This window comes from Manacus candei, unplaced genomic scaffold, assembly GCF_025592945.1.
Source record: "Manacus candei isolate 608988 ecotype Guabito, Panama unplaced genomic scaffold, ASM2559294v1 h1tg000005l, whole genome shotgun sequence".
NCBI lineage: Eukaryota > Metazoa > Chordata > Aves > Passeriformes > Pipridae > Manacus > Manacus candei.
In genome coordinates this window covers 19,624,400-19,639,677 of record NW_026138053.1, presented here as the reverse complement: position 1 = coordinate 19,639,677, position 15,278 = coordinate 19,624,400, and the positions used below count along the sequence as shown (strand labels likewise).

The 15,278-nt window shown below is 37.2% G+C and overlaps 1 protein-coding gene across 3 annotated transcripts in view; it reads right to left on the bottom strand.

Moving 5' to 3' along the window:
- Nucleotides 1-15,278, bottom strand: part of DENND1B (DENN domain containing 1B) — a 156,856-nt gene that overhangs the window by 114,588 nt on the left and 26,990 nt on the right. For all 3 annotated transcript variants that reach the window (XM_051804427.1, XM_051804434.1, XM_051804443.1), the window contains exon 3: nt 3,014-3,057. In XM_051804427.1, the coding sequence (XP_051660387.1) occupies nt 3,014-3,057 (44 nt within the window). The remainder of the gene's footprint in view (nt 1-3,013; nt 3,058-15,278) is intronic.

Sequence of the window (15,278 nt, the reverse complement as noted above, 5' to 3'; positions counted from 1 at the left end):
TTAAACAAAAAAAATAGTCCATTGAATGGCTACAACTCATTCTTCATCCAAATCTAAAGCTTGTGAGGATAATCACAGAAGACCTATATATGCTCAAATCAGAAATCTTCACTCATTTTCTACAGTGCTGAGTTTATTCAGAACTTTTTCCAACACTGTCAAACTCATGTTTATACCACTAATGCCAGTATAACACTAAATTGTAACTGCGATGTCTCAAATAGATTAGTTCTTTTGGGTTTTGGGGTACTTTTTAATAAAGATCTTCTTTAAAACAGTAGTCTGATTTTTTGTCCTTTGAATTCTACCCAGCACAAGCTCATTTTTTCATTCATAGTTTTGAGAGTTACTGAAATTGGAACTATTCCTACCATCAAAAAATAAAGAAAAAAATTAAAAGAAAAAAAAGGTAAACCCACTTTCTGAAATACTCCTGGCAAAGAAAAATATTTTTCATTTCCTGCCTTGAAGCCTTACCTTTTTTCTTTCCCCACCCTGTGTTTTTCTCTTTTCCTTCCTATTCTGGCATCTAAGAATTACCAGATATAAAATAAGTGGTTTCTCTGCAGCCTTGGTAGATAAGAAAACCAACAATGAATCTTACAAATTCTTTTGTGGTACCAAAATCACGCCTTAATGTTTCCTTTACTTGAGGGACTGTGTGTGAGCAAAAGATTATGACAAATCCCCAATCTTGTCTTCCTCCTGATCAACTGTAATTTTTACAACTCATCCACAACAGATGGATGTTTTGCAAAACATGATTTTGGAAAGTCAACATTTAAGAAAAAAAAAAAAAGACCAAAAGAAGAATATTGGCCAATACAAAAGAAAATGGAGAGGACAAGAATTACAGAGAGGATTAGGGATGAGTAAGCACTAGAAAGTTCATCATACTTAGAGGACAAATCTGAGAAAGAGGAGGAATATATCAAAATGGCTTAGACAAGTTTTCTTTGCATTATGAAAGCAACAAAAAGGTGACATGATAAACTGTAGAAAAATTCAGGAAGAGAGGAAAATATTTTGCCCACTGTTATCACATCACTGTGCAAACAGACAGCCCTTCAATTTTAGGAAAGATGATTCCTTGGGATACATCCAAAAACTAACTCACACATTTTACATTTAAAATAGAAATGACTGAAAAATAGGATGGAGAATATTCTTTTTCTTTTATTTTTTTTTTTTTTTAATATTCTCCCCACAAACTTTAATGGAAATTAGCCTTGATGTTTTTAGTGAGTTCTTGGTTTTTAACAATGTAAAAATTAGATGTGGCAGATACTCAGGTCTCCAATCCAAACCTACCAAGTTCAGCACACGCACACACACATGCGCACAGGAGGCTTCTGCTGGTTTCACTCAGTGACTTGGCTCAGGGGTTTGCTATAGAAGCTGCTAGATATTCTGTTCAAATCCACTGACTCTGGTAGGAAGATTTCCCTTGCAAGGAGAAGGATTAAAACATACTGTTTGCACAAGCAATTTACCTGAAACACTAGATTCCCTACACAGTCAAGGCACAATGAGCAGGCACAGGTTTTTCAGAGCCCAAAGGCAGAGAGCCGCCTGAGGCCTCTGGTTTTTATAGATTAGGTATGTCTATTGCATCTTTGTATGATTCCCCTCCAGTCTTTAGTGGGCTTCATCTTCTAATCATTTTTCTACACCAGCTGTTCTCTGAATAACCTTCGACTTGCTGAATAAGCTCCCATTTTTCTTCATACATAATTTCTCTTTTCTTTTTTTTTTTTCTTAAGATCAAGTCGTTCTTGGGGAAAAAGAAAGAGAACAAAACAAACTAAAAAAAAAGAATTTAAATGACAATAAAGGCGATCATTCTGCAGCCAGGATAATTATGAAAACTTGCTGAATGCCTAGCTAAGAACATACAAGAGCACACTTTGCTCATTTGTCACTGTTTTACAGGCTGCACCTGTTTCTGACTGATGCTATTCCCTAACCAGACATCCTACCTTCTATCTTTGTATATTTATCCCTTTCATCATGAATCACCTTATAGCTGTCTTTAAAGAATCTTATATTATTGATTTCAAAAAAACAACAACAACAAAAAAATCAACAATTTATCAACATCTACTGTACAAAAACACTGCCAGATCATTCGTTGTGGTGATATTACCAATGAAGAATATGTTTGAGTCCATATCAGTCTAAAAACAAGAGGAAAAAGAGACATTGGGACTAAGATATTTACTCTATTTAGTGGGGGGGTTGTATTTTCTTTTATGAAAACAAAGATATTTCAATGTAAGAAACTCCTGTCAAAGTTGTTGAAATAACAAAATTGAATTTCGTTAACTTTTAATATTAATAATTTTAATAAAATAGTCATGGGGCAAAAAACCTAACAAAATAATTAATAGCTGGCTGTCACTAAAAACAGTGAGAAAAATCCATCAGTCCTGTATATATAAACTTTCCTTTGAGGATTAATTATAGATAGAACACTGGATTTTCACGCTTTCAAAATCAGGAACTTTAGATCAGTCTCTGATAAGGGTCTGAGGATTTATTTTTTTCCCAAGAAAATAACAAGGGTATCTCTAAAATATCATTAAATAAATATCTAAAATCTTGCATTGGAAAGGATTACAGGATTACATTAAAAGGGCATACATGGGCAGCTCTAACTTTTTTGTTCTGGTGGTTTTTGTGACAACAATTTATAACATCAACATTTGGTAAAGTTTTATTGATAGATTTTCCACATTTTTAATACCACAACAGATAAAAACACATCCAACAGTATGACCTGATAAAATACTACTTATCAAAAAATAAGGTGATACAGAGAATTAGCATGACATTCCACGCTCCAGAACTGCTATTGCATATTCCTGTCACAAAGGCAACCTAATCACCAAGCCACCAGTTGGGTGAAGACTTCCTCCCTCTTATCATTAGCATCTGCCTCTTCACAGCTGAATAGGAGAGCATTTTTATTATTATTCTATCATAAAAAAAAGTTCAATCTCATGTTTCCAACCTGGTCTCCAAAGTCCTCCGGGAACTTCCACAGTACCACTGGATCTGTAAATAATTGACAGACAGCATTAATCAGAGGCAAAGGAACAGAGTATTACAGTCAGAGTACATTAATATTAAAGAGAGGGTCAGCTTAGCGTCAAGCTTTGAGGCAAGTGCAAAAATGTATCTAAAAACCAAGGAAGATACTGGATTATTAAAAAGACTTATTTCATATTTATGAAACTGTATGTTTATTGTTTTACATATGGTAGTAGGTTATGATGTACCAAATTATTTTCATATTCAACTCTTTCATCTTTGAATACTTCATTTTTTAAGCACATGTTCAATTTTTACATTTTAATTTAATTAAGAAATAAAGTGATATAAAACCTCTTTCCTCCCCAGGAAAAAAAGAGGATAAAATTATAAGAAGGGAAAACAAAGATCTTTGTAGAGTGCAGGAAAACATCCTTTGTGATTTTAAAGATACTACCAATGTAACCAGCATTCTCAAGGAAGAGTTTAGAAGAGCTACCACATTTCAATATTTTCTGTTCAGAGTCATTTAAAACCAACATTTCAATAACAGCTTGAAGTTTTCATTAACCTCTTATAAACTGCTAATTATCAAAATAATCATTGTTATTTCGGCTATATATCACTCTAAAATTAATGTTATTTTAAAGGCATATAATACAACAATCTGAACCATAACTTTTCAACAGAAACAAGAATTATGTTCCTCAGCCTGTAATACAAAACCTTCCTAAGGTGCTACTCTTACACCATATCACAAATATCCAGGAAGCTTCACAGCACTTCTGTACAACAGCTCAGCACCAGCAATTGTCCTTGTGCTAAAAGGGAAATTACCTGTCCTCCTGCAAGGAAGACCCAGGTCAGTGACAAAGCCTGGACCAGAAGATGAGCCCTCCAAATTCTGCTCATGCCCCAGCCACCATCAGGCAGATCCTCCTGCCAGTGCCTGGCATGGCTGACAACAGCTTGGGGTGCCAAAGGGCAGGAAATCTAATGGAGAAACCCGCCAGTAAGCACCGGGGGACATCACCTGATGAGAACTGCCACCTCTTGTCCACCTCAAGAGCTGCTGCAATTCCTGCCATCCAAGGAGCCAGGAACCATTCAGAGTTCCAGCTTCAGGCTTTAACACCAGCACTGTGTGATAACTCAGAAACTTCCCTCTCATCACTAGGTTTTATGTCAGAACCAGAGGGTTCTCCACTTTTGGCAAAGTATGGAGGTTTCTACTCTTCTTCATTGTCCCATGTATGTTTTCTGCTGCAAACTGGAGATTCAATGGGAGGGAAATGCCACTGATGGATTTTTTATTCCCAGCTGCTGATTTCAAATGCTACTATTCAATACAGAGCTGCTGCACCCATGTGTTTGCTGCTGGCCCAAACACCAGGAGCTGGAAACTGAAGTCAGCATTCCTCCTTCACCCCAGGCCAGATGTTAAACTAACAGTGGAATACACCTTTCAAATGCGCTGCAAAATTCAACTTGTCAATCAACTCAATGCAATTTAGACCTGATTTGCATCTAATTCAAATCTAAGTGATATTTGAGGTAAAAATGGAGGCATTTGACTCCTCTTGTTGGACAAGTGTATTTTTTCTCCTAACAACATCCAGGAAGGGTTCTGCAGTTACTATTTATTAAAATATATGTAGTTTGCACAAGGAATCTTTCTCCATTTACTATGGAGAGCAAGAACTTTTGGAGGCAGATACAAAACAAGAGATAAGATGTCACATTTATAAAAATATGAGATCAAATAAATACAGTTACTTACGACAGAGACTCTTCATCCCCATCTGTTTTGTGTGTATTTAAATAGACAACACATCTCTGTAAAGACCAGGTACAAGAGGAGTTTGAATATCTCAGTGCCTGCCTATCCTATAATGGAGCTCAGTTTTATTCCAAATTAGTATCATGAAAAACAAAGCAATTACATATCAATAGTGATCCCTGATAAGTCCAAGGAGTAGTACGTATGGTAGGAGATATTAAATATTCAATGGTACCTAATTCATAAATTACTTTCTACAAACCACTAAAAACTGTGCAGAATCCAAAAGCTACTTGAACAGAGCTTGTAACCTAATGCCATACGTCCACAAACATTTCAAGCATAAATTCCTCTGCAAATGAGCAATCCCACTGCACTCCACTACCAGGTACTTGTTGGTGATCCTGTAGCACTGTCTGCCTTGTCTTGGTACAGACTCTTCCACTGCTACATTGAACCAGATGAGGGAACCGACCAAGATCAAACCAAGTGTCTGAAACTTCTCAGGTCAGCGTCAACTAGATCAGTTCCCCAAAACCATTTGTTTTGTGTCAGAAAAAAAAAAAAAGGAAGAAAAACTGGGGAACGGAGAGTTGCGGTGAAAAGAAAGCGGGACTGCTTCACCCGGCAGCGCTCCAGCCGTAAGCGTTAAGATCTCATGCAATACAAGCCAGTTACCAGCTGCCCTTAGTTCCGTTTCTTATCACCCAGTTCTTGTTCACAACTTCCCAAGGCTTGCTCTGCCATTTATAGTTGCTTCTATTGCAAAACCCGAGTGCTGTTGCCTGCGAGGAGGAGCAGGGACCGCCGGGCAGCGAGGCTGCCGGAGCACCGGCACGCAGGGGCTTGGCAGGCTCGCCCCTTCCCAGCAATGAAGCCAGCAGATGACTTTGGCAGATGTGAAGTACAGTTACATGAGAAACATTTAGTATAGTGAATGCTTTAGCAACACAGTAACAAAATCACTGGGGTTTCTGAAATCGGACAGAAATGTAATTGCTTTCTTTCATTGTCCTTAGTGCAGATGTAACTGTCAGGCTTCAAAAAAGGAAGCAAATCGCAATAGCAAGACCCCCAGGTGTTATTTTAAAAGGTCACAATCAGGAGCAAAGTCCGATCTTAGAATTAAACAAAACTTGGCTCTAGGTATCTTGGGATTAGGGTCAAAACATGAGTAAAATTCACACCTCAGTGATGTCAATAGAGCTGAAAGCATTTCACAGGACCACACCCTTTACCTACAAGCAACAAGATCAACAGCCTCAGTAAATTCTTTTGGTGCCCTGATATGCTAACAGATAAAAACCCTACAACCTTAATTCAGTGTCCTGCTCAGCTTGCCATCTTCTCTTTGTATTAGGGGTCTCTTGGACTACTCCAGTCTCACTTGAAATGGTAAAAACATATTTAAGTAAATTCTAGTTCACTCAACTATAGGTATAACAACATTTACGTTCATATCACGAAAGGATATTTATATCATGACAGGATAATTAAAATCAAGTGATCTAAACAGGCAAAATAATGCTTTTACTACTCTTTCGTGAAAACAAGCACCAACATTTGAAAAAATATTCCTAACTAAATCCAAGAAAAACATTCAGTGCTACACTCAGTAAAAATTACATGCCTCCAAGATTTGTCCAACTGTTTTGAGCCGGCTTTTGCAGCTGTTATTACTGGCTTTTAACTGGTTATTTTAGTAGGTACTTGCCACACATTTATTAAGTAAGAAAATCTGATGTGACTCGTGCTTCAAAAAGAAAAGTTACTATACTCTTTTTATGTCTTTAGTCTCTGAAACCAAACCCTAACACTTATAAAAAGCCTCAGGATTTTATGATAATTATCCGAGTCAGGGATTGGGTTTTTTTTATTCAAAAGATTATGTTGGTTTCTGCTTTTGGAGCTAGGCTCAGGCAGCATTTGACATATCTTTGTGGCAACTTCTCACAAGTGCTGCAAAGGAAGAAACAAAAGGGTACTGATTCAGAAATAAAAAGAGAAAGTATAATCCTATTCTGCAACTTTATGCACTTTATCCTCATATTTACAAAGACTGAATTTTCTTTTTCCCTGAGGATTACTTTCCAGATACACCATCTGATCTGGCTATCTTAGGTTGATTTAATTCTGATTTTATGGGTGAGAGGATGAGAACCACTCAGAAATAGCCGTTGCTATAGCCAGCTGAGGAACTACAGAATTTCTCCTCATTTTCCACCAGACTTTTTGGGACAAAAGTTTTATACCAATTTTAAGTAAATGTCGTAGCAGGAGGAAATTGTAAAGTGCATACATAAAACAGTTTGTGTGTTACATGTATAAATAAACATATATATATATGCACGTACCAACATCACTTCTTCCTACGCCTACCACATCCAGGACGTACATCTTAGCATGTGCCAGTAACACTTGAAAACTTCTTTGCTAAACATTCTATAGCACTGGAAAGTTCATATTCCTTGCTACAAGTCAGTAGAGACAAGCATGGAGTGGTTTGCTGAGGGACCAAAACTTAGAGTATGGTACAATTGATACAAAGAGAAGAGTGATTCGTGTGCAATTCTTAAAAAGAAGTATGCAAGATGTTCCAACCTAGAACTTCTCCAGAAGACAAATGCAGGCAAGCATGACACACACTAAGAGCAGAGGAAAACATATGCATATCCTCAAGGTAATTTTTCTCCAAAAATCTATTCCCAAAGAAGCAACATCATAAAGCATGTCATCTGTATTTTTAAGAAAACAACTTCTAACACATTTTAACTTCTGTAACAGATCTAAGAAAGTACTATTTCTCATGACAGAATAGATTATAGAAGTAATGCATTCTAACCTATGAGAAAAAAAAAGATAAAGCTTTCTGAGTTGTAACTTCCCCAAAAATTAAAAAGTTAAACATACTCTAAAAATACTCTTCATAATCAAACTTGCAGATTATAAATGTCACCCAAAAATACAACAGGATCAGCTAATTAGCACACATTCAATTTAGTAATGGAACAGAAATTACAAACACATACTGAGAAACTTCATCTCACGTAATTCTCTTGATAGCAACAGAGAATAATTTCAGACAGGAAAACACAGCTAAGGTAAAATGAAACAGATTAATTAAGCAGTCCAGTGTTCTGCCTGGAGAAGAGGAATCTTCATCCCTCTGGGTTTTACTGAGCAGGACAGACAAGAAGGCTGCCAAGCAGAGTTGGTCATCTCTTGGGACAGAGGAATGGACTAGATGACTGCTCAGTATCCCTCCAGCTATATTTTCTCTGATGCTTTACAGATATTCATTGGAAAAAAGCTGTCAGTGCAGAAGGGAAAGAAGGGACTGGGGCCAGGAGTTAAAGGGTGGGAAAGAAATACGGTGAGGAAAAAGAAGGCAGCAAAGCAAAGCTTATTGCAGACAGTTCTTCTTTCTTGTCTTGAAAAAACAAAAAGTTCCACATTGTTTTTCTTACACAAACCTGAGAATTTAATTAATAAAGCTGAAATTATATCTAATCTCAAGGAATAGCTTTATAAACACATATTTAAACAATAAGCAGAATTGATTTTGTTAAATCAGTTTTCAGAAATAAAAAATTACTTTTCCAGACCAAGTTTATAATATTAATATTGTTCAAAAACGAAAATCTGTTACTTACTTAGACTAATTTTCCAGAAACCCCCAACAGTAATTGTAATGATGCTTTTGTATCAACATAGTATTTAATATTCATCCAAATCACTACAACAGTGATTCAGAAACAAAATAAGAGATGAACCGTAACATGTAACCCAAGAGTTTTTACAGATGAAATCATCTGATGAAAAAAACCAGCATTCCCATAAAAGCTACTTATTGCAAAAAAAGACTTCTGTATATCATATTTAAATCCGTTTGTTAACAGTTTCATACATGCAGTGCCAGAGATGCAGTAGAACAGGAGGCCCTGCTGACAGAAGATCTGGGTGCACCAGTGGTCTTCAGCTCCTGGATTTGGAGGATCAAAGTGGAGCACCCACCAGCAGCAGGAAGAAGAGAAAGATGCCATGGAAAAGGGAAGAAGGGATTTACAGTATTTTCCAAGAATCAGTAATCAAAAGAAAGAACATGGACAAAATACATTGATGCAATTTGATTAAAAAAAGGCAAAAGTAAGGAACAGTCGCTAACTTCTCTGGCACTTAAAACCTGTCAGATTAGAAACAATATGCAAATGAGGGTGCCACACTCTAGAAAATAATTGAAAGTACACTTTTATGCAAATCATGTAGTTCACCTATTTTTTTTGCTCATTAAAGGAATACTGAAATTTCTCCAAGACTATGAAGTCTGTTCTCATTCTACTCATTCCATAGAAAGCTTATTGCAGAACGCAACCATACACATGTAGTCTTTTCAGAAAAGCAAAAGAAAACATATTTACAAAACTACATCAGATCTTAACAATCCAGCACCTTCAACTTTTTTTACTCACACTCTATTCACTAATGCACCCTCCTAAATTGCCCCCATAATTTCAAACAGTTGCTACTTCACCAAATAGCAAAGAAATACAAGGCAAAAAGGGCTGCACCAAAACAGGTATGTTCCCCTAGAACAGCCAAAAACCAGTCAGTGAGTGCTTTACCAGTGACAATTTTCAGAATCAAATACGAACACTTGACAACCACATCAGTTATAGAAAAATGTCAATGAGTTTTAGGAATTATATTTGCCACCATTTCCTGCCATATATTAGTATACTGAGATTTTTCTGGGTCTGTAGGTGCCTACACAGTAGCCCCAGCAGCACATTTGAGCTAGGTGCTGAACATGGACTCCCCTTTCAAAATAAGCCATAATGTGGCCACAGCACAGGAGCCCAGAATCTCCTGTCCCCTTTCTCTCCCCCACACCAGTGCCCTCTGCCTTGTCTTCAACTGATTGCAAAGCTTATGCCTCATTTTGAAAATTTTTTTAGGCAGTGAAGGTACCCAACTCACACTGGCATCAAAAGAGAGAGTTGGAATGTGTGACTTCTGACATTTTTCCTTCTAACTTTTCTCATGGAAAGTAAAGTGTGAACTACATGATGACAGCATCACCAAACACACATTAAATACCGCCCTTTGAGAAATGGAAAATGGAAAATAACAGTTCAGTAGCCCCAGAGTCACAGTAGCAGTTGTTTGTAAGTCTTCTTGACTGCCCATTTGCCAATCAGAAATGTGATTTTTGTATCAGTGACTTTTCAGTCAGGTTCAGAAACATAATTACAACGACTGCACAGGCAAGATGAAAACTTCATCCTTCCATGAGGCAGCCTATTCTACAGAAACTGTTTTTAACTTTAATAATAACAGTTAAAGTAGTAACAATTATAACAATAATAACAGTAATAACACCTAAAGTAATTCCTGTCGGACATATGCTTAAAAGGTGCTGCAAATCACAAGTAACCCAAATTTCTCACAGACTTATCAAGTAACTCAGAATTACAGACATGTAACTTAGTAAATGGTTTCAGGATACCAGTGTTCACACCATGTTTGTGGAAATCCAGAATTTTGTTTGGGAAATTTTGTTGGGAAAACAAAGGTACAATCCACAACTGTAAGAGTCACTCAGTCTGTACACAAAAACCACACACACCACATTCTTCTCTACCCCATGCAAAAACAACTCACATTTGAAGTCAGTGAGTCCAGTTCAGTCAGCCCCTCCAGTTCAGAAGCATCACAACTTCATGGCAACCCTGCAGCTTTTCCATGCCAGTCATTACTGCCCCATCAAGGCATTAAGAGCTCACAATCTGTACTGAAGTATGAGAATATGATGTGTGTGACATCACACTGTAAAGCCACACAATAGATTTACTGACTGTACAGTTTACCACAATTATTTTCAAGTACTTCTACTTTTAAATTTATGTGACAACACGTCCTCAGAGTACCCAGAAACATTAGAACGGCGTGCAAACATTGAACTCCAGTTAATCACATGCAAAGTTCAGCTTAGCATGTTATAGAGAAGTGGAACTTTGTCAGGTTTTAGACCTGACAGTTCCTCTGATCCTTCCGATTCCCTGTTGGAAAGGCAGTCAAACCAGGAAATATGTACTTCTTCCCCTTTTTATGGGCAGGTAGATGGTTAAAACTTCTAGCCACAACTTGACATCTCCTTAAGAGCTGCAGGTCAATCCCTTTTTGCACAAGAATTTGTCCCACTGAAGGACAGAGCAGTAAGTCATTTCAGCTAACTAGGGGCAGAAAGAAAAGGGTCCTTTTGGCTGCAATGCTATTAGCCATGCTTCAGGCTAAAACCTTAATCAGGGTGAGAGTTCATTGCACAGACAGTGCACAGATAAAATGAGTATGTTCAGCCTTTATTTGGTCTCTTCACAAGATAAGCAGCTTCTTTTACCTGATAAATCTTGAGAACGACCTCATAAAATGCAGCAACAACTGCAGAATGCCTTCAGAAGCTACACTGGAAAAATTTTTAATTCTTCTATTTTTAACTTTTAATCGTGAGTGAATACAGATCATGAAAACAAGGATCTAAGAACTAAGGTAGCAAAAGAACAAGCAAGTGAGCACCACATATGTCTGAAGTCATTGCTAATGTTTAAGGAAGGTTTACAAAACAAAATACTTCTGCTTTCACTGGGTCTCTTCTTCAAAGAAATTTCAATGAGACAGGCTGTGTTGTGATCTAATGAAATGAACAATAACTGAAAACAATAAGACGTAGGTCATTCCCCTGTGCAACCAAACACAAGTGTTACATCCTACCCTGTATGGATGAAAAAGTAACACACCAGACTCTCTTGCAGTGTTTTGTTTGTTTTAAATGAAAATATGGGACTTAAAGTTGCCAAAAAATACTGTGGGCTATATGAAATTTTCCTACATTAGTGCTGCAAGATTGATTTTGAGAAAGATCTAGAAAAGTTCAAGTACATTATTACCAAGAAATATGTACTAAGTACATTAGGAAGAAGCAAAGCTCCTGCCCAGCCAAGTACACAGGAGATGGATCATCACTTGGGTTTCCCATGTCAGTGACTTCTGATCAGAGATAGAGAAAAACATTTTATGTCACAGAATATACCATTATATTTGCCTCGTGGAACACACAGAGACTGCATATAGAAAAATCAAAAAGCTTTTGGCACATGACAAAGGCTCAGTATATTATGGATACCCAAGTTACTGTTTCCTAAGTACTTCAAGAAATACAAATTTGTTACCAGCTTGGGCATGAAACCAGGGATATATGTGACCATGTAAAGCAAACTGATTGGTTGCAGAATACACAGAATAATATTGAAGCCATTTTGACAGACATTTTTCAAAAATAATACAAAAATAAATCTTACATTAGAGTTAGCATATCTTAAAAAAAAATAAAATAAAGCAATTAAAAATTTAAACCACAAACTTAATGCTTCTGCAAGTTTTTTCTCTGAGCAGAAGTCATTCCACTCTTTTTGCTACTTCAGGAAAAAAAACTGATGTTGCAGGGGAACTCCCTCTTGGCCAAAGAAGATATAATGACTACCTATTTACTCTTCTGGCCTGAACAGTGCAGGAACATTCCTTCCACTTTCCGCTGGTGAGAACCACATCCTGGGCACAGCCCAACTATTAATACCTGAGGGCAGGATTTCCCTGTAAATTATGCCCCTTGCCTAAAATAATGACTAGTGCAAGCAGTAAAATGTGATTACTTAATAAGTAACAGGTAGGTAACTACCTATTACTCAGTAACTTACAGGTACAAACTAAAGGCCAGAGCAGTAGTGAAATACATAATACATTGGAAAAGCCAATCCCACTGACACCCTCACTATAACCTACAAGAGAAGAGGTTAGATTGTCTGTTCACTGTTTTATTCTAGATTATTTATGACATTTAAATTAATTAATACTATATATGTAATTATATATATACACTACTGTATCATATATTCATCCCACCTCTATGATTTTGCTGTGAAATGAGACTGGGGATTGTGTAGTGATACTCTACTTAGCGTGAAAGAGAATGAATGTAATTGTACATTATAAAAGCATAGTTTCAAATGCTCTATTCTCTGCCCTGTTTTCATTCTCCAATCACAAATAGCATTTTGCTTACTGGCTGTTATAGGAAGGTATGGAAGTAGAACAGTACTGGCAACAAGGACCTGGTCCAGCTGATTCCTACTGCTCTGAGCATCTACAGCACCACAACTGAGACACATCTAACTTCAAAAGCTATAATTATATAAAGCAACATTTCATAATTTTATACACATAAATTTAAACAATCACAAACATTCTTAGTTACATAAAGTTCTAAAATCATAACTAGCAAGGGCTATTGATTAGCCTTAACCTACGTATAGTTTGCTATATGTGTAAGCAGTTCAGATTTAAAATAATTAAAATAGTTGTTAAAAATATATATTTTCTAACATATTCTGATTCAGTGTTCATTTTTATCTTTATTGTTCATGACACATTAAGCCAGAACAAAGATAAAGGAGTACTGATCAATAAGCAGAAATCTTTTTTTGCCTTTGCTTTCCATCTTACCCCAAATACATTTTAATATCATCCGGGGGAAAAATAAACTCATCAGTCACCTGATGGAGTAATTCAAAACTTAACCAAACAGGGCTAATGGGTGAGAATTGAAATGAAAACACCTTGACAAAGAAAGCAATTTCTTTTCTTCGCACTCTTCAGAAGCTGTGGGTGATCGCTGTAATCGAACCATCAACAGCGAGGGGCCATCTGTCCCAGGGGCCCTCCATGTGAGCAAGACTCAGGCACAAAAAATTTTAGAGGCTAGCCCACATATATTCAGCCCTGATTTGTCTACGGTAGGCAGCATGCAGCTGAAAATCAATGTTTTGACATTTTTCACATACCAATCCTTAAAAGTCAACACTAAACTTTTGATAAGAACAAACACAAAACACAGGTTATAAGAGGTTGCTTACAGAAAATCAGTGTTACTCCAACAGCTGAGATTCTCTCTCTGTCATGAAGCAGTCATGCTTTAGTATCCAAGAGCCAAGTTCAGTAAAAAAAGAGTACAGAAAACAACCTTCACACTACCATTTATATCACAAGTCCCCTTTAGGATTAGTCTGTGCAGCTAATGAAGATATTCCAGTCACTCACCAAACAACCCTCACAGAACCTCCCAACACAGGGGTTCTTCCACAGAAGACAAACAAAACATTAAGAAAGGGTCTCCCAGACATTTCAAAGCCAGCAACCACACACAATGTACACACAGAGATCCCACGGCTGGGGCTCACCCAGCGGAGGCACCATGGCTTTGGCACCTGATGCCCCAGGGAAGAGAGACCACTCTGATCCCCACCAAGGATCTCCCAGGACAGGAGAAGCGGCTCCATGTCACACCCCTCCCAGAGATGTTTTCAAACTGGGCACTTTTCCCTCACTAAGCCTTTTAAAGGGGAACACCACACATGGCAGAAGGCTAATGCAATTTATTTCTTTGGCCATTTTCTAACTGAAAAATATACTGATCTTTTAGTAAAACACAGCTGACATAGCTGCATCTGCCTGTGCCTTTCTCTCCAACTTCTTCAAAACTCTGAAGGATCACAAACTAGTTAGAAAGGGCAGGAAGAAAAAAGTATGTTCTTTTTTGTTGAGCTGCATTAAAATTGTTGGTCCCTCTCTGCTTCAACAGAGGTAGAACACAGAGCCAGTCAACAGCACAGAACATCAGCAATCAGAAGACACACACTGTTTTTTCAGTCCTGCAGGTTACCAACCTGCAATCAGTTATTTCAGGTTAACAAACATCATGAGATCTTGGAAAAATGAATTTTTTTTGATTCAGAAGAAAAGGCATAAAAAAGGGACATTTCCACATAGGCCAAGATTTAGTTATTTTAAAGCACAGGCCACACAAATATGTGAGACAAGTTAAAGTAAGTCAAAGGGTATTCTCACAGGTGTTTACAGTTACTCAGGTCAAAATTCCCTATTATGTGTTGGAGAAGGGTCAGCAAAATCGGGAATGTAAACAGCAACCCAAAATACAGAAAGAGGTTGTACCAGAATGGTATTGTGTCTTGCAGCCCTGGAGGCAGGAGATCTGGGTTCCAGTCTCTTGAGTTACAAATCCCAAGGCACATTCAGTAACTAGGAAACTCTCCAAGACATTTCTTGGTATCACATACTTCAGTGATAAAACAGAAGAGTTACAGTGCTCTGCTGATTTCAAAAATATTATTTATTCAGAACAGCAGAGTAAAAGGGTGACATACACGCATGATTTCAATTCACATCCCATTACAGAGTAACTCTGATGTGGTTAGAGTTCAAAACTATTTTATCTTATGAAACCTCAATACCTCATGCCTGCTTCATCCAGTGGAATCTCAAATAAATCATGTACAAAATAGTGAAAATTAATTTAACAGTGTGATAATAGCAGACAATATATTTCACTCTAATA